The sequence below is a fragment of the Lutra lutra genome, chromosome 4 (genome assembly GCF_902655055.1).
Source record: "Lutra lutra chromosome 4, mLutLut1.2, whole genome shotgun sequence".
In the NCBI taxonomy this organism is placed as follows: Eukaryota; Metazoa; Chordata; class Mammalia; order Carnivora; family Mustelidae; genus Lutra; species Lutra lutra.
The window spans coordinates 188162574-188182491 of record NC_062281.1 but is presented as its reverse complement, the minus strand read 5'-3'; the positions used below and the strand labels follow the sequence as shown (position 1 = coordinate 188182491).

Here is a 19918-nt window from a genome sequence, read left to right as displayed (position 1 = left end):
ACTGGCCATTCTTCTGTAAGTACCGGAGTCCTCTGGGGGACCATTTTCCCACCCCTCTTCTGTCTGCATTCATTCTTCAGGTGGCCGCGTGCAGTCCTCGCTCCAAATACCACTTATAGTTTGAGAATTTGTACAGTCTGGGCTCAGCCTCTTTGTTGAACTTGAGTCCTACAAAACAGATGACTTAATAATATCTTTACTCAGGTGTGTGTGTCAGTGTGTTCGTGTCTCCAGAGTAACTCTTGATTCCCCCTCAACACACACACTCACAGAGCGGGGGTGGGGGGGGCGTTGCCTAGACCTACTTTCCCTCAGTCTTTTCAGTAAATAGGATTATTCCAGTTGCTGTGGAATCCTCCTTGGCTCCTCCCTCTCTCCCTCCCTCCCTCACCCCCTCCCCTCCCCTACCCACCACAGCCAGTCAGCAATCTTGTTAGCCTTTCCTCTTCAAAATACATCTGTCCAGGGGCGCCTGGGTGGCTCAGTGGGTTAAGCCTCTGCCTTCTGCTCTGGTCATGGTCTCAGGGTCCTGGGATTGAGCCCCACATCGGGCTCTCTGCTCAGCGGGGCGTCTGCTTACCCCCCTCTCTCTCTGCCTGCTTCTCTGCCTACTTGTGATCTCTGTCTGTCAAATAAATAAAATCTTAAAAACAAAAAACAAAATACATCTGTCCAGTGTCTGACCACTTCCCACCACCTCTCCCTGCCTTCATCCTTGTCCACCTGGAGTTTTCTTTTTTTTTTTTTTTTAAAGATTTTTTATTTATTTATTTGACAGAGAGAGATCACAAGTAGATGGAGAGGCAGGCAGAGAGAGAGAGAGAGGGAAGCAGGCTTCCTGCTGAGCAGAGAGCCCGATGTGGGACTCGATCCCAGGACCCTGAGATCATGACCTGAGCCGAAGGCAGCGGCTTAACCCACTGAGCCACCCAGGCGCCCTGGAGTTTTCTTTTTTTTAATCGCTCAGTTCCTTCTCACTCCAGACCTTCTGACTTCTTGCTGGTTGTTTTTGTTTGTTTGTTTGTTTGAACACATCTAACCTGTTGACTCAGAGCTTGTGCATCTGCTGTTTCCTCTGTCTAGAGGGCTTCCCTCCCCCAGATATTTGCGTAACTCATTTTCTTTAGACTTCTGCTCCGCTGTCCTCGTACTAGTGAGTCCTTCCCTGACCACCTGTCTGGGCTCCTGGGTTTCTTCTTTTATCTTTTTATTAAGTTTTTACTTTAATTCCAGTGTCATTAACATCCAGTATGACACTGGTTTCATATAGTTAACATTACAGTTAACCTCCAGTGTGACACTTCTCATCATGAGCAGAGGCCTGTACAGAACTACTGAATCACTACACTGCACTGAATCACTACACTACCCTTAATCCCATCTCCTGTTTCACCTGTGGCCCCCCCAACCCCCCGTAACCACCAGTTTGTTCTCGGTAGTTAAGAGATGTCCGTTATTTGGTTTGTCTTTTTCTGTTTTCCCCTTTGCTCATTTGTTTTCTTTTTAAAATTCCACACTTGAGTGAGATCATATGGTATTCATCTTTCTCTGACTGACCAACTTTGCTTAGCATTAGACTCTCTCGCTCCATCCATGTTGTTGCAAATGGCAAGATCTTATACTTTTTTACGGTTGAGTAATATTCATGTGTGTGCGCACCACATCGTCTTTATCCATTCAACTGTCGGAGGGCACTTGGGCTGCTTCCACAGCTTGGCTGTTGTAAATAATGCTGCAGTAAACATAGGGGTGCATATATCCTTTTGAATTAGTGTTTTTGTATTTTGGGGGGGTAAAAACCCGGTAGTGCAGCTACTAGATCGTAGGGTAGTTCTATTTTTTTACTTTTTTGAGGAACCTCCAGTACTGTCTTGCACAGCGGCTGTACCAGTTTGCATTCCCACCAACAGTGCATGAGGGTTCCTTTTCTCCACAGCTCCTGAGTTTTTAATAATTTGATTAGTCTTGGGAAATGTCTTAGCTTCTAAATATATAGTTTTGGTCTGGAAGGAGGGAGAGAATCATTCTGTTCCAGACAACCTATGAAGAACCTAACCTGGTGATGTGATTTACAGTTTCCTGGTTTCGGTTTGGAATCAAGAGGAATTAGAATTCACTACCAGACTCCTGATATATCCAGTATCATTGCATACTGGATCTGAATCCCGTACTGTGTCAGTATCAGATGCCAGTGGTTTTTTTTTGTTTGTTTGTTTTTTTAGAGGTTTTATTTATTTGAGAGAGAGGGTACATGTGAGATAGAACAAGCATGAGGAGGGGCAGAGGGAGAGGGACCAGCAGGGAGCCCAGTGTAGGACTCGACCCTAGAACATTGGGATCATGACCTGAGCCTAAGGCAGACGCTTAACTGACTGAACCACCCGGGCTCCCCTCCAGCACAGTTTTAAATAATAACACTTTCTGTCAACAAAATGGAATTTACATATGTGTGACTGAACACAGAAGAGATTTGGAGCTCCATGTGGGCACACTGTGTTCGTACACGTATCCTCACCACACGGCGTGTTGCCTGGTGCGTGGCAGGGGCTCTGTGAGTGTTTGTTGAATAAATGAACAGAATGGATTCCTGTCCACTGTAGCTTCATACACGAGGAGGTAGAGCGTTCGGTTGCTGGTCATAGTCTCCCGCACCCATCTTCGGTGATAAGAGGAATCATTTGAATACTAAGAACTGATACCCAAGTGGCTGGTTTTCGTCCTCACGCCCATGCTTCTGCTTCCCTGTGCCTTCTAGGTCCCAAAGACGAGGACGAGAAGCCCTCAGTCTCAGCAGCGGAGCAGACCGCCGTTCTGCAGGAGGCGCTCAGTCAGGATGTGCTTCCAGAGCTGGTAGCTCCCCCCGCCGCCTGTGAGCCCCACACACAACCAGACGAGAAGCCAGAAGCCACGAACTGTGAGGGGAATGATTTGGAGGAAGAGGAGGAAGAGGAAGAAGATGAGGAGGACGAGCTGGAGGAAGACGGGGAGGAGGAAGCGGACATGCCAAATGAAAGCTCTGCGAAAGAGCCAGAAATACGATGTGATGAGAAGCCAGAAGATTTATTAGAAGAACCAAAAAATGTTTCAAAAGAAATGCTTGCGGGCTCTCTGGAGGTTCCACCTGTTCCCAGAACTCCCAGAACTAAAGAAGAGGCCAACGGCGATCTGTTCGAGACGTTTCTGTTTCCGTGTCAGCATTGTGAGAGGAAGTTCACTACCAAACAGGGGCTCGAACGGCACATGCACATTCACATATCCACGGTCAATCATGCTTTCAAGTGCAAGTACTGCGGGAAGGCATTCGGCACGCAGATCAACCGGAGGCGGCACGAGCGGCGCCACGAGGCGGGGCTGAAGCGGAAGCCCAGTGTCCCGCTGCAGCCACCCGAAGAGCCGGCCGACGGCAGGGCGCCTGGGGACGGGGCTGCCGCGAAAGATGACTCGCCGCCATCCGGGCTCGGGCAGGACTCGCTGCTCGCGCATCCAGAGAAGGCCCCCCAAGAGACCATCCAGTCTTCTGTTGGAGAAGAAAATGGGGAAGTCAAAGAGCTTCATCCGTGCAAATACTGTAAGAAGGTTTTCGGGACGCACACCAATATGAGACGGCATCAGCGCAGGGTGCACGAGCGTCACCTGATTCCCAAGGGCGTGCGGCGGAAAGGGGGCCTCCTGGAGGAGCCGCGCCCTCCCGCGGAGCCCGCCCCACCCGCTCCGAGTGTCTACGTGCCCAGCACAGAGCCCGAGGAGGATGGGGAGGCAGACGATGTGTACATCATGGATATCTCCAGCAATATCTCGGAAAACCTGAAGTTCTATATTGATGGCAAAATTCAGACCAGCAGCAGCACGAGTAACTGTGACGTCATCGAGATGGAGTCAGGCTCGGCGGACTTGTACGGGATAAATTGTCTGCTTACTCCGGTCACGGTGGAGATCACCCAAAACGTCAAGACCGCACAGGCCTCCCTAGCAGATGATCTTCCTAAAGAGCCTTCCAGCAGCACAAACAGTGAGTCCAAGAAACGGAGAACCGCGAGTCCTCCCACGCTACCTAAAATCAAAGCCGAGACGGAGCCTGACCCCTCGGTGCCCTCGTGTTCCTTATTGCCTCTCACCATAGCCACGTCAGAGGCCGTGTCTTTCCACAAAGAGAAAAGCGTGTACTTGTCATCGAAGCTCAAACAACTTCTTCAGACCCAGGACAAGCTAACTCCTCCTGCAGGCATTTCCACGACCGAAATCCCGAAGTTAGGGCCCGTTTGTGTGTCTGCTCCCGCGTCGATGCTCCCTGTGACCTCGAGCAGGTTTAAACGGCGGACCAGTTCTCCTCCCAGTTCCCCGCAGCACAGTCCCGCCCTTCGAGACTTTGCAAAGCAGAGCGACGGCAAAGCAGCGTGGACTGATGGAGTTCTAGGTTCCAAAAAACCCAAATTAGAAAGCCACAGCAACTCACCGGCGTGGAGTTTATCTGGGAGAGAGGAGAGAGAAGCCGTGAGCCCGCCGTGCTTTGACGAATATCCAGTATCCAAGGAGTGGGCAGCCAGTTCTACTTTCAGCAATGTGTGCAACCAGCAGCCTCTGGATTTATCCAGCGGTGTCAAACAGAAGGCTGAGGGCACAGGCAAGACTCCCGTCCAGTGGGAATCCGTATTGGATCTCAGCGTGCATAAGAAGCCGTGTGGCGACTCGGAAGGCAAGGAGTTCAAAGAAAACCATCTGGTGCAGCAAGCCTGCAGTGCTGTAAAGAAAAAGAAACCAACCACGTGCATGCTGCAGAAGGTTCTTCTCAACGAGTACAATGGCCTCGATTTACCGGTAGAGAGCGCTGCAGATGTGACGCGGAGCCCGAGTCCTTGTCAGTCCCTGGATCCCCAGCCAGACACTGGCCTTGGCCCGGACTCCAGTTTACCGGCCCCTGTGGCTGAGTCCCCACCCGGTGTCTCTCCTTCCTCACCTGCCCTGCAGACCTCTTCCCTTTCTTCTGTGCAGCTGCCTCCTCTCTTGATCCCAACACACCCCTCTTCCCCCGCAGCCTGTCCCCCGGTGCTGACTGTCGCCACGCCGCCGCCTCCACTCCTTCCTACTGTCCCTCTTCCGGTGCCCTCTTCCGGGGCTTCTCCCCGTCCGTGTCCCTCTCCTCTCTCAAATGCCACCGTGCAGTCCCCGCTTCCCATTCTCTCCCCTACAGTGTCTCCGTCACCATCTCCCATCCCTTCTGTGGAGCCGCTCACGTCTGCTGCCTCGCCCGGACCCCCCACCCTTTCCTCATCGTCTTCCTCGTCGTCTTCCTCCTCTTCCTTCTCCTCTTCGTCTTCCTCCTCTTCCCCCTCGCCGCCACCACTCTCGGCAGTATCCTCTGTTGTTTCCTCTGGGGATAATCTGGAAGCTTCTCTCCCCATGATAACCTTCAAGCAGGAGGAACTAGAGAATGACGATCCGAAACCCAGGGAAGAAGCCCAGTCTGCAGTTGAACAGGAGGTTGTTCAGGAAACATTCAACAAAAACTTCGTCTGCAATGTCTGTGAATCACCTTTTCTTTCCATTAAAGATCTAACCAAACATTTATCTGTCCATGCTGAAGAATGGCCCTTCAAATGTGAATTTTGTGTGCAGCTCTTTAAGGCTAAAACTGATCTGTCAGAACACCGCTTTTTGCTTCATGGCGTTGGGAATATCTTTGTGTGTTCAGTTTGTAAAAAAGAATTTGCTTTTCTGTGCAATTTGCAGCAGCACCAGCGAGATCTCCACCCAGACAAGGTGTGCACCCACCATGAGTTTGAAAGCGGCACCCTGAGGCCCCAGAATTTCACCGATCCCAGCAAGGCCCATCGAGAGCACATGCAGAGTTTGCCAGAAGATCCTTTGGAGGCGTCAAAAGAAGAAGAAGAGCTGAATGATTCCTCCGAAGAGCTTTACACAACCATAAAAATAATGGCTTCTGGCATAAAGACGAAAGACCCGGATGTCCGACTGGGGCTCAATCAGCATTACCCGAGCTTTAAACCACCCCCATTTCAGTACCATCACCGGAACCCCATGGGCATCGGTGTGACGGCCACAAATTTCACTACACACAATATTCCACAGACGTTCACCACTGCCATCCGCTGCACAAAGTGCGGGAAGGGTGTTGACAACATGCCGGAGTTGCATAGACACATCCTGGCGTGTGCTTCGGCCAGTGACAAGAAGAGGTATACCCCTAAGAAAAACCCAGTGCCCTTGAAGCAGACTGTCCAGCCCAAAAACGGTGTGGTGGTTCTCGATAACTCCGGGAAGAACGCCTTCAGACGAATGGGACAGCCCAAAAGACTGAACTTTAGCGTCGAGCTCAGCAAAATGTCCTCAAACAAGCTCAAACTAAACGCATTGAAGAAAAAAAACCAGCTGGTCCAGAAAGCAATCCTTCAGAAAAACAAATCTGCGAAGCAGAAGGCCGACTTCAAAACCGCCTGTGAGTCGTCCTCGCACATCTGCCCGTACTGTGACAGGGAGTTCACGTACATCGGGAGCCTGAACAAACACGCTGCCTTCAGCTGTCCCAAAAAACCGCTCTCTCCTTCCAAAAAAAAAGTTTCCCACTCACCCAAGAAAGGCGGGCACTCCTCACCTGCAAGTAGCGACAAAAACAGCAGCAGCCACCGGCGACGGACGGCGGACGCGGAGATTAAGATGCAGAGCACGCAGGCTCCTCTGGGCAAGACCAGAGCACGCAGCTCGGGCCCCGCACCGGTCCCGCTGCCCTCCTCGTCCTTCAGGTCCAAGCAGAATGTCAAATTCGCGGCTTCGGTCAAGTCCAAAAAGCCAAGCTCCTCCTTAAGGAACTCGAGCCCGATCAGAATGGCCAAAATAACTCACGTTGAGGGGAAGAAGCCCAAAGCTGTGGCCAAGAATCATTCTGCTCCACTCGCGAGCAAGACGGCCCGCGGCCTACACGTGCGGGTGCAGAAGAGCAAAGCTGTCCTGCAGAGCAAATCCGCTTTGGCCAGTAAGAAAAGAACAGACCGGTTCAATGTAAAATCTAGAGAACGGAGTGGGGGGCCGGTCACCCGAAGCCTCCAGCTGGCAGCCGCTGCTGACCCGGGGGACAGCAGGAGGGAGGACAGCGGTGGCAAGCAGGAGCTGAAGGACTTCAGGTAAGCTGAGTCTTCCAGGGCCAGAGGAAGTCCGAGCTGACCAGTGCGGGGGGGAAGACGGTTGGAAGAACACGGTATTCTTGCCCGATGGCTATTTTTTCCTTTTTTCCTGTAGAATTTTGACATAAGCGTTTAAAGGAAGTAGCTGTTGGTTCAGTTGGAGGCATGAAGAAGGGTCACACTGCTTTGACTGCCTCAGACCTGAAATCCCAGCTTTTGTGTCCGATCTAGGACTCACCGAGTGGTACCGTTTCTTTGATAGGGCCGGTTGTGAATTGAATTTGAAACCATGAAAACGCTCTCAAAAGTACCCTGTTATGAAAAGATGAAATGTTCTCACGCTTCCTTCATATCTTGGGTCATATCTCAGTGTCACTTTGTGTTATTTCTGGACCATAGATCATCGCTCATGGTTAAGGTTGTTGGATCACCGAGTTCGTTGAAACCACATTGTAGTCTGGTTTAATATTTCTGTGACTGGAGCATAGTTACAATAATCGAGCATGCTTTTATTATTCATGCTTTCTTTTACTGTGTTTTAATTTGAAAAAGTTGCCTCATTGGTTAAAAGAAACACACGACACCGTACTCCTTTTAAGATGCCTTATGTCTCCCCACGCATTCCCCTCTCCAGACAGAGGATAAGAAATGGGCCAGATTCCGAGGAAAGGAGAGCAGGGAGCGCTGAGAGCCTTGCATGGGGGCGCAGAGCCTGGCAGGTCCCTCAGGCGGGTGTGTCAGTGCCTTTGTTCCCCCCGGTAATGGCAGAAGAATTCATCTAGGGTGGAGGTGACTTCACCGTTTTATTCTGTGTCCCCCCCGCATTAAGAACTGTTCTCAGTGACACATTAAAAACACAGGGCAGTGGTTAAATTTGTCATACTGACTTTTCAGACTTTCCAAGTTACTCAGGTAACCTGAGCTGATGTGTGTTCTCGGAATCCCTGCTCCTGGGTGATGCCTCCGGGTGAATCCCATGTGACACAGGCAACATCAGATAGAATTGCTGCAAAATAACTTCCAAATCTTGTCCTTTCAGAGTGACGAGCTGCTCGGCTCTAGGCTTTCTTGGCTGTAACTTTGAGTGTCTGAAAACTCTGGTGTTTCAGGCAAAGCATTAGTATGAATTCTGAGGAGTGAAAGCATTAGAATGAATTCTGGGGAGTGACTGCCATCTCGGAGAGTCCTGAGGACGCCAAGGTGCTGTGGTCACTGCACAGTTGATGAGCAGAGTCCTTGGTGCAGGTGTGCCTTAAGTCATGGCTGAAGAAGGATGTAGAGAGGGTCATCAGCCAAGGCTGATGGGAATAATTGACTATAGGAAGGAAGGGTCACAGTTTTAAAGAGCGACTTTCATGAGTGAACTAAATAATCCGTCACGGTAGTTCCAGATCGGCGTCTGGTCTCCGGACATGGCGTATGCCTGACATAGCGTCTCGGAGCTTAGCCCCAGCAACAATGCGCACCTGTTTCTCAGCTCTTCAAGCTGCCTGCCTGTGGCAATTTAACTGTGTACCTGTTTGTACCCCGTCTGTGTTCTGGAAGTTCCACGGCAACAGGATGTTCTTGAACCGAGTCCTTTTCAAGGTTAAAGAACCAGAAAATGCCATCATTTTCATAGACTTTACTAAAAACGCCTCCCAGGTGGTTGATGCTCTAGAATGTACTCTGCATCCCTTTTTGTCTGCAGTGTCACCTGAACGCATCGCTCATTTTGTACCGTATCCCATTTATACAGTTCAAGGGTGAGGTTATGCAAAATTAAAGTACAATGAAGGTAAACTCTCTGAGTGATTATACATGTATGAAGTTCATTCACTTAGCCTCTTATTCATCCAGTGCTTTTTGAAGAACCCTGAAAACTTCAAAGGACCAAAGTGCCTAATAAAATTTTGTCTCTTTGCTCCAGTTAATCTTAATAATTTTGCTTTATTATAGTTAATAGAGGGTTCCATGACTGGAATGGATTTGGCCTAAAAGGAAACACTGAAGAGTCTGATACGAAAACATTGCTGTTATTTCCAGCAGGTAGATGGTGGCAGCAGGACTCCCCTTCCCGGTGGTGGCCCCCGGTGGCATGAGTTGCTGGCACTGTACTGTGGGCACATCTGAAGAAAGGACGTGTGTCTTACACTGGGGTAGAGGTGTGGAGGGGAGAGGGCTGCTTAGGGTGACCACAGATTTGTGAAGTATTTTTGGGAAGTGAAAAAAATCAACATGTTCCGTAGGACTTCATAGTTTAATTATCTGCGCCCAAGAGTGGGCATTTCTTCGGAGAGTTTGTTTGTGATCTTCTTCGCACCTTGTTGTGCATTTGCTGTAAAACTGGGATTTCTAAGCTCTGGCCTCGGGCAGCTGGGGGGGTCATCGCTGTCCAGCCCAGAGCTCTTAGAAAGCCAGCCTCATCCTCCCTCCGTGTTGGGCGTATTATACCGGAAAGGAATTGTTTTAGCTGTTGTCTTCGTCCCTTCTCTATATTTCCGCTTGCAGATTTTATTCAGGGATGATTTCATGGCGCTTGTTTAGAAGGAGCTCCTTTCCTTGGTTTTTTCCGTGATTTTGCTTTACTTGGCGCATTGCATATTCAAGGACTCGCACCGAATTGGCCATACATCCTTTTCCTGTGTGTCTCAGCCTAACGGACTGTGATGGAGAGCTAGTCCCTAGCCCTCGGACATTTTGCATTTGAATGCTAGTTGAGGATTCCACAGTTTGTCAAGCCCTGTGAATGAAGTCAAGAGTTTCCCACTGACTACTGAGGGCTCAGCAGAATTTGCCAGTTGGTCATTTCCTGGAGCACAAGACCTTGTGCCAGTCAGGGTGTAACAAAGACACATGTTCCAAGTCTCTTCTTAGCACAGAGCCACAGAGGACATCAGGCATACCACCCATCTTTAGATGGTCCTGGGACAGCTGTCAGCCCAGCGTGCCCTGCTCTGTGTTGGGCTCACCTCCCACGGTCAGTGGCCAGAGCCCACCTGTGTGTTTGTGGGACTGGAGTTAGATCTTTTGCTAAGGGCTCATTTCCACCTGCTGTAAGGAGGAAAGACCAAGACCATCTCTGGTCTTTGTAAATTTCAAGGTGTTCTTACTGTTCTTTATGCTTCTTTTAGAGCAACTTAAAAAAAATACTGTGTACCCATTAAACACTTAAGGAGTGAGAAGACCATGTTTTCCTGCTGGCCATGGATTGATTTAAAATACACGGTGATGCTGAGTTTTCACGTACCTGTCTCTGCCACATACCGCTCCAAAGAGACCTGCTTGTGGTCCCTTCCAGCCTCTCCTAAGTTGGCTACCCAAGTTCCTGTGCACCTTCAGAGTCCTTCTGTTGCTGTCATAACGACATTCGTGGACCGGTCTATGCACCGTTCCGTTAGCACGGTCAAGTCATGTCAGGTGGTGGGACGTTGCCATTCATCTTCAGTTTCCTTATTTCCTAGGAGCTTCCTGTAGAAAAGCCCCCCAGACAAAGCAAACCTTAATTGACTAAATAAAGATTGCATGCTCCACTTAAGATAAGCACTACGGCCGAGGATACGAGATCTACCACGCTGGCAAGACCAGTTGAAGCTGACTCAAAAATCCTGATACACGACTGACTGTCGGCAGGCTTCTCACTGCCCTGGTTAGGGTCTGATCTCCGCCGCTTTGCCAGAGCCCAGGCACGTGCGCTGGGCTCCCGGGCGATCGGGGTACAAGGAGGAGGGCATGTGGCCACGGCTCTGGGGGCTCAGACCTAAGCACAGCCCTGGGTCTTGGCACACAACAGAGAAGGGAATGATTGGAACTTAACCTCGCAGAGCAAGTTGTGGTTTATGATTAGTTCTCTGTCGATTTCAGGGATGGCAAATTCTGATGCGCGCGCTCTAAAATGTCTTGGTCACACACCAGCTCTTGATGCCTTTCTTTTAAATGAGTTCTATACAGAGAGGCGTTTAGCTTCTCTCAGCTTATTGGTTCTGTTTGTTTTTGTTTTTTAAGTATATATCACAAGCAGATTGCCAGCATAATGGAGAGGAAACCAGATTGGATATGGACTTTTTTTTTAAAATGCTTCTTCCACTGTCATGTTCATATGTCCAGATGGACGTTATCCTCTCCGGTGATTATCTGGCGCTAATTTATAGCTATTATCGGAGACTATGTAGCAATATATCTACAGCCAGGATGCACCGTGGGCCTCTACAGATGTATAAGTGAACTTACATGCCAGGTTTTACACTTCCATCTCTAAAAGAGAGCAAAAAACCCCCAAACTGGCCTTGTCCTGAGTGGGCGTAAGTGTTACTTCTCTCTGCATTCTATGCCCTCCCCTTAATTGATGACTGAGTTGGTGGAAAATGGCTTGGTTTTTAATTCATGTTGTTTTTTGTTCTCAACTTTAAAAGTAATCTACCTCTGAAAATGTGGAGTTCGATGCTTGTTTGGTGAATTTGTGCCACTTTAACCCTTTCGCAACCATTCCCGTTTTGTTACGTTTCTGTTATGGGGACTTTATGTTGAAATGTACAAAGCATTTGTAGCAGTTTAAAAATAAAATATTTAAAATTATTTAAATTGTTTTGGACACTTCAATTGTACTATATGTGATTTACGTTTTACATTTTTGTTGGAGTTGTCAACCTGAAGAGTGTTCCTGTATTGAAGTTCGCTGTTAGTTATTTTATTGTTTCTTGTTGGAGAGTGATATAAAAGACTATTCTAATGAAAACATTAAAATTTACAATTTGACATACAAAAGGGGTTGTCCGTTGATTTTCACCAATACAGCCTTGAGAGAGAGAGAGACAGAGAGAGAGGTTCCTTACAGACAGACGTGTCCTTTGGTGTTCTTCCCCTTCTGGCATGAAAGAGATCAGTGGAGCTTGTTAGATGCCTAAGAAGTGTTTTTATGCTAGCAAGCACTTTATAACTAGAGGGAGTTCAAGTGATGAATTTTATATAATTGTAACCAATAAAAACACTTTCTAAACCCTTGTGAAAGGACTGCTTTTGTATATCCTTGGGAGCAGTGAGGGAGGAAGAGGAAGGGGCCGCATTCCTCGGTAGGCAGTGGGGCACTTAGGGTCCCCCCCAGACGACCCCTCTTCAGTCGTCCTTTTTGGCCTTCACCAGATGTTGGTCACACGGCTTCCATCCCAGCGAGTGGGTAGATGCGCAGTCGGGACAGTGGTGCTAAGAAGCACCTGGCGAACTTACTTTGTGGAGAGGGAAATAAAGGATATCATGTGTGGGATCTCCGCTTCCTCTGTGCTTGTTAACAGTTTACTTTGGGGTCTTTTCGTTTTAAGAATCCCCGGAAGAATGAAACCAGTCGTAACGTTTGTATTAAGCTTATGTGGAATTGCTGTGTTTTTTGTTTTTTAAAATTAAAAGCGGTTGCATATAAGCAGTTCCATAAAGTCCTCCACTGTAGCACTTGCTTTTCTCATACTTCCGTTTCCCTGCGTGTTACTGCATCGGGGGAACGGTGGTGAAGCCGGCGGTGATTAGCCTCCCTTGGCCACATGGTCCCGTCTCTGGCTTATGGTACCTAATGGCGCTCTGCCGTTATAGAGACCCGGGGGCGGAGACCGGTGTGGAGGAGGATCCCTTGATTTAAATGGTGTGCTAAACTGGGTGCTCAGCTCACCCAGTGCCCTGTTGACAAGTTGGGCCTTGTGCCTTGTGAGGTCGAGCACTGGGCTGGGACGGAGAAGTGGTTTTTCGTCGTGGCCCAGGTGCTCGCTCTTCATCCGTCCCTTCATGTGTCCGTGAACAGGCATCTGACAGGTCCCGTCTGTGTCCCTGCTGTGGGTGGCTTCACCTTGGGCAAGTTCTTCTACTTTGTGGATCTTAGTTCCCAATCTGCTTAGCAGGGAATGGGCCAGATAGTCTCTGTGTTTTCCTGCCAGAAGGAGGTCTTTTTTTACCGGGTTTGGTTATGCGCAGACTACGTCACTGGACTGAAAGAGCAGGGCCAGGTCTGGCTCCTTGGGACCTGGGTGCTGACAGCAGGGCTCGAGCGCAACAGGTGTGCGGACACTGACTCCGTGGCAGAGTCCCCAGGAGGTCCAGTAACTCCCACCCCACCAGGAACAAACTGCCCCTGGTCTGGTTGCTTCTACCCTTCATGGAGTCAAACATTTTAAAAAATTCAAAAGGCTAGTAATTGAAGCCTTACGTTTCTGCTCTTTTGAAGCACCTCTCACTGTTTCTGATTACAAACCCTTCTCTGGGCTGGCTGTTTGAATTTGGTTTATTCAGGTGCTTTCTAGCATGATGTTGTGCAGAATCACATGAGACTATTGAGCACCTGCCATACGTCGGGGCTGCGTTCAGGTGCCTGGGCTACGTCAGTGGACCAGAATCCCGGTCCTTGGGGAACTTACCTTTGCTTGGTGGTCTCTCCTATTTATACTTAATATTGAAAACCTCACTCTGTCACAGTTCTCCAAAGGCTGGGTAGTCAAGAAGATGCCTCTGGCTTCATATTTGAGGTGGATATCTGGAGGACTGCCATCTTGTAATACGTTAAAGTGACCCTACTGAGATGATAGCTCTTTTCCTGCATTTGATACTTGGGTGGATTTTGATTTGCTGTCATACCTTCATACGGACTGACTTATATCCATAAAAGAAGTGTAAGTGGCACTTATCCTTGAAAGTGGATTACCTTGCAGGTGAGCGAGAGAGAGGCTGCCTTGGATACCAAGGCCACATTTAAGGACCGGGCTGGTGGTTAGAGGAAGTGGTTTGCCGTTTGTCCTAGTTTTGGAGACCCGGTGGCCTGTGGCCTGTTCCTACCTAATGGCACCAGCCCTGCTGCACCCACTTCAGGATCTCGTCTTTCAGTGACTGTCCTCCTGAAGCACCATGGAGGGGTTCATTCTAGAGCACAGAGAGGGATCGAGTTGTCCCGAGAGACTCTGCAGGGCACGTGGCAGTGGCTGGTGCGCTGGTTGGGCCACCGGCGTGTCTCTTGTGCAGTGATTCTCCGACAGCCTGGGGGGTGGGGTGCTGAGCTCCCAGCTCCAAAGCCTTACAACCAAGCTTCTAATTTAGACCATGGGTGGGGCTGGGTCTTCTGTAGTTTAAAGCCCCCAGTAATTTCTGTGCAAGTTGCAGACTTCCTGAGGTGAGGTGGGAGAAATGGCGACGAATGTGTGCACCTTATTGCTCAAGCACTTGTGTGCTCCCCGAAGACTAGGTGCTATGTTTCTGCCCCATTTTCCTGAAGGGTGGGGGGTTGGGGGTGACCTGGGAGTTGGGGAGTAAGGGACTATTCTGAAACCAGGCTTGAGCCCTGGGCTGTAGGAAAGCATGTGTACTTTATAGAAAGAAGAGGGGATAGAGGGGAAGAGGAAGGCTGGCGGTTGTGTGGATTCCTAGCCAGTATTCCAAGGTCACAGCCCCTGTTGGGTCCCTCCTTCCGGGTGCCTTGACCTTTTTCTGGGAGTTTGCCTACAAGATGCGGGACCTTTAAGTACACAGTGCTAGGAGATAAAAAATACATAGTAGGAGCAAGGTCTAGATTGGTGGGCATGATGACTTTCATATTACTGTTAAAATTCTTTTTAGACAAAATGAAAAGAGTATCAAAAAAAAGATTGGATGGAACAAAGCTTGAGGTTTGAGTGGGTGCGACACTGGCCCTATGGCCCAGTCTCCTTTTCAGGGACCGCCCAGGCTTCCCCACCATGTATGTGCCTCCCACCCCCGTCCTGCTTCCAGTCCCATGGTGCATCCCAGCTCTTCCTTCCACCTCCCGACCCTGTGTTCCTTTCTCTTCCAAGGGGTTTTGGAAATGACCTGATAAACCTCGTTAAGTTTGATAACAGCTTTCTAATGCTTTCTGTGCCGTGAGGGACTGTGCCAAGCATCGTTCAGACTTGACTCTTGACTGTAACACCTTGAAGTTGGTATCGTGTGCAGATGGGGACACAGACCCCGGTGGGGGTTGGGGGAGTGATTTTTTTTTTTTTTTTTTTTTTTTTCCGGAGATCCTACCAGTCTCAAGTAGCAAGTTGGGATTTGAGCTGCCTCTAAGCTGTGCCATCCTGTTGATCATTCTTATATATATTTCTTTTTTTTTTTTTAAGATTTTATTTATTTATTTGACAGAGAAAGCACAAGTAGGCAGAGAGAGAGGGGGAAGCAGGCTCCCTGCTGAGCAGAGAGCCCGATGTGGGGCTCGATCCCAGGACCCTGAGACCATGACCTGCGCTGAAGGCAGAGGTTTAACCCACTGAGACATCCAGGCTCCCCTTATATATATATTTCTTAAGGCTTTATTTACTCTAGATGTAGAATACAGGCCTTGATACCATCTCTGTCCAGGGCTTCGTGGCTTGGGGAACAAGTAGAGTCATCACTGTGGGAAGGGAGTCTTCTGGTGCAGCCAGGAGTGCACACGGTCAGGAGCTGCCCCGCAGACTCATGTCCGTCTTTGCTCTGACCGTGGAATACGCCTCTTCCCGTTGCAGACCTTGCAGTTCTGACTGGCTTTATAGGTCAGTCTGCTTAATCACGAAAAATCTGCTTAATAGAAACCAAGCTCGTTATGGGGCGCCTGGGTGGCTCAGTGGGTTAAAGCCTTTACTTTCCGCTCAGGTCATGATCCCAGGGTCCTGGGATCGAGCCCCGCATCGGGCTCTCTGCTCAGCGGGGAGCCTGCTTCCTCCTCTCTCTCTGCCTGCTTGTGATCTCTGTCTGTCAAATAAATAAATAAAATCTTTAAAAAAAAAAAAAAAAGAAACCAAGCTCGTTAGAATAATACCCTTTGGTTTTGAAAGTGGTCCTAAGGAAGGGGTCTGGGGGGTCATTGGGCGTCCTCCTCAGATGTCACTTGAGAAGCTTGCCTGTGGGGCGTTCGCCCAGAAGGATAGTTGATCCGGGCTCGCCGTCCCACCCCAGCCCTGTGCAGAACAAAGGGTTAAGTTTCTGCCAGTAGTTGTTTTTGAAGTATAGGATTAGAGCCTGGAGGGTATATGTAGGTTTTATTTACTTTCTGGATTAAGAATAAGAATTGGGGGAGCGCCTGGGTGGCTCAGTGGGTTAAGCCGCTGCCTTCGGCTCAGGTCATGATCTCGGGGTCCTGGGATCGAGCCCCGCATCGGGCTCTGCTCAACAGGGAGCCTGCTTCCCTCTCTCTCTCTCTCCCTCTGCCTGCCTCTCTGCCTGCTTGTGATCTCTCTCTGTCAAATAAATAAATAAAATCTTTAAAAAAAAAAAAAAAGAATAAGAATTGGGGAAAACCGTCATGACTCTGCATTACATTACTTGCGGTTGCAAAAATGATGTTCTGTTGTGAGCCATGAAGACAATCTCGGAAATCCTTTTTTATAAGAGAAAACCTGCTGGAACCGTTGGGATAGTAGCATATGTACATGCTTCTGTCTTTTGCCTCACTTGGACCATCTGGATTCCCTTTCAGCTGCCTCCTCTAGAAAGTGACCCTAGGGGCGCCTGGGTGGCTTAGTTGTTAAGCTTCTGCTCTTGGCTCAGGTCATGATCCAGAGTCCTAGGATCAAGCCCCGTATCGGGCTCCCTGCTCAGCAGGAAGTCTGCTTCTCCCTCTCCCACTCCCCCTGCTTGTGTTCCCTCTGTCTGTCTCTCTGTCAAATAAATTAATAAAATCTTAAAAAAAAAACTTTTTTAAAAATAAGATAAAAAAAAAATAAAGTGACCTGAAATTGAGGTGGATATTCCAGAAAACGTAAAGTATTTTATGGAAGAAGTTAGTGCCTAAATGTGCCTTCCTGTGTCCAGCTAGTCACCCCCCACAGGAAGGCAAAGCACCTGCCCGATGAGGGGGGCATCTCACTGATGAAAGAAAGCTACGGATGGATTTTAAAGTACGAGTTTATGCCTTGAGTCTGAGCACATTTAAGCGAGGCGTATTTTCGTATCTGTCCATGGTTGGACACGCACCTGCAGTATAATCTGGAATTGTGCTTGGATAACTACCAAGTCCTCGTGTTAAGTCTAAATACAAGTTTTAAATAGGAATCATTAAAAAAAGACCTGGCATCTGTGGTACAGGTAAGGTAATAACCCAAGGGGATGTAGACCTTAGGATACCAGTTGTGGCAATTTTAATTTTTAATTTAAAAGTAGGACTTTAAGATAACTGTGTTTCTTTTAGTATTTAATAATTGCCCAGAATATACTATTTTAATATTCTCAGTTTGAGTGGAGTTGTTTGACACTCCTCTGGATTCAATTTTTCCTTGCAGGAACATTCCCCTCTCACTTGCTGTTTATAAGCGCATGCAAACCTTGCCAGGCCAGCTCGAGTTTAGGAACATTTTCAGATGGCTTCTATTTCCAAGCTATTATTGGACTTGCGAACTCAGGCACATTCTCCTGTAGTGTTTTAGTGGGCCAGCCATTCAGAAAACCTCTTCAGTGGCCAGTGTGGGTCATGAGGCGTTGGGCTGCAAGTCTGATGGACTCTGCCTGTGCCCCAGGCCCCGAGAAGGACCTGGGGTATAGCTGGCCGCCTCGGGGAAGCAGGGGGGTGGGTGCTCCTGGCCAAGCTCGTGGGCCAGCCCCGTTCTGAGTGCTTTGCTGGGCTTACCTGCCTTGAGGGAGACGTGAGGGAGAGAGCATTCTCATTTGCAGATACATCGACCCAACATGAGCGGCATCAGCCCTTGGCTTATGTCCCAGCGCTGTAAGTGGGTCCCCAAACTGGCCATGTGATTGCGGTCTCGTCACCACAGTGACTCCACCCACTTCATTGTGCCCCCTCGGTTTTACACGGCTGTGGCGTCTCCCAGATGACCGATGGTGACGTCGTCGCCCCAAGGGTGGTTTGGTTGCAGAGTCTGTGTACCACAGTGGGAATAAACATTGGCCTTGAGCCCTCGTGCCCTGGGTTTTCGTCCCCCTCGGTACCACTTGTAACCCAGGTGGGCCTGCCTGACCGCCTCGCCTGCACGCTCACATATAAATTTTGGGGAAAAAAAAGCAGGGGGACGGGTGCCTGAGTGGCTCAGTCTGTTAAGTGTCCAGTTTTTGGCTTCCGCTCAGGTTGTGATCTCAAGGTCCTGAGACTGATCCCCACATCAGGCTTGGTGCTGAGCGTGAAGCCTGCTTAAGATTCTCTCTCCCTCTCCCTGTGCCCCTCCCACACCCTCCCCCCACTCACAAATAAATCAATCTTTAAATAAATCAACCTTTAAATCAGTCAGTAAATCAATAAAATAAAAGCACAAGCAGTTTCTGCAGGAGCCTCTTCCAAAAGTTCCCCAGGATCACCATTCAAGTCCCACCTCTTCCACCCGGGCTGGCTACCAGGCCGTTGGCCTTCTTCGTGGGGCGGGGAGAACTCGCCACCACCACCCCAGCCACTGGCTACTGAACCGTTATACTAAGCACACAGCCTACCTCCTTGGGACATAGCAGCCTGCAGGTTCTGAACCTTGAATTTGCCTGCAGGTTGCTCGTGCTTTTAAAGGCTGTGGAAGCTGGGGGCGCCTGGGTGGCTCAGTGGTTTAAGCCGCTGCCTTCGGCTCGGGTCGTGATCTCAGGGTCCTGGGATCGAGTCCCACATCGGGCTCTCTGCTCAGCAGGGAGCCTGCTTCCCTCCCTCTCTCTGCCTGCCTCTCTGTCTACTTGTGATCTCTCTCTGTCAAATAAATAAAATAAATAAATAAATAAAAATCTTGAAGGCTGTGGAAGAAAAGGATACTCATGGCAGCTGACAGACATCGTTTCTGTTAGTCCTAGAACAGGTGGTTTCTACCTTTGGTGAGATTAGAACTTCAGTCAGAATTTTAGAAAACTACTAAAGCCTTTGTGGGTGGTCTCCTTCCCTCCATCGGGGCCCACCCTGGCCTCCTGGGACCCTCATGGGAGCAGTGGGGGCCCATGTAGGGCTTCAGCCTAGGGTGGCCAGCCATGACCACGCATGAATGGAATTCAAGGTTCAGAACTCTCCGATGGCCTCTGGCCTTCCCTGAGGGATAGTGTGGTGCAGGCCAGCAGTGGCCTGGTTTTGAGGTTTCACTGATTTCATTGAAGGCACGCAGTGGGATGTAGGTAAGGGCGTTGGACAGCTCTGGGCCTAGAGCTGCTGAGCAGTTGTCACCTCCTCCAAGAAGCCTTCCCTGACCATCCAATTGGAAATACTGCCCTTGGCCCTCTCCATCTCCTTACTCTGCCCTCCTGTTCTTGGGGGCACTTAACCATAGTATACATTCTTGTTACTGGTTTGTCCCATGTGTTTACTAGAATGGACATTCTGCCTGGGAGGCTGGACCTTTGACTCGTTCCCTGCTGCATTTCCAGCATCTGTAGCGGTGCCGGGCACATAGTAGCCACTGAAGAAATACTTGTTGACTGACTAAAAGATTTGAATCCTGGCTTTATTACTTACCAGCTCCATAACCTTGGACAAATGATTCAAGTGCTCTGAGCCCCGGTTTTCCTTTCTGCAAAATGACAGTAGTGATCCGCCAGCAAAGGCTGCTTGCGAAGACAACAGATGAGCCCGTGAGGACCACCCATGCCGCCTGCCGTAGTAAGGGGCTTCGTAAACGATAACGGCTACGTGGTTCCTGAAAGATGCCCTCTTGAATGTCCACTGTGGCCCGTGCTCAAAGGTGACTTGCCACGCAGGAGATTTTATACGCTGGCACATGTTGCAGTAGCTGGAACACTCATCGTGCCCTGCCTCTGCCCAGAGAGAAAGCTCTCTGGTGGCAAGGAGTTGCCGGTCCTGCTGCCACTGATCCCCGGGCCTTTGCTGCATCCGAGCCAGGCCTGAGCCACTTCCTGTTCTCGTCAGGCAC

At 49.4% G+C, this 19918-nt stretch overlaps 1 protein-coding gene across 8 annotated transcripts in view; it reads left to right on the top strand.

Annotated features, from left to right (window-relative positions):
- Positions 1-19918, top strand: part of PRDM2 (PR/SET domain 2) — a 119356-nt gene that overhangs the window by 77172 nt on the left and 22266 nt on the right. For 5 of the 8 annotated variants that reach the window (XM_047723574.1, XM_047723571.1, XM_047723577.1 and 2 more), the window contains one exon: positions 2756-7136. The exons of 1 other annotated variant lie outside the window; for it this stretch is intronic. In XM_047723574.1, the coding sequence (XP_047579530.1) occupies positions 2756-7136 (4381 nt within the window). Of the gene's footprint in view, positions 1-2755; positions 7137-7251; positions 11690-19918 lie in introns of those variants that run through there. 2 more of the 8 variants (XM_047723573.1, XM_047723572.1) reach the window with 2 other exon arrangements.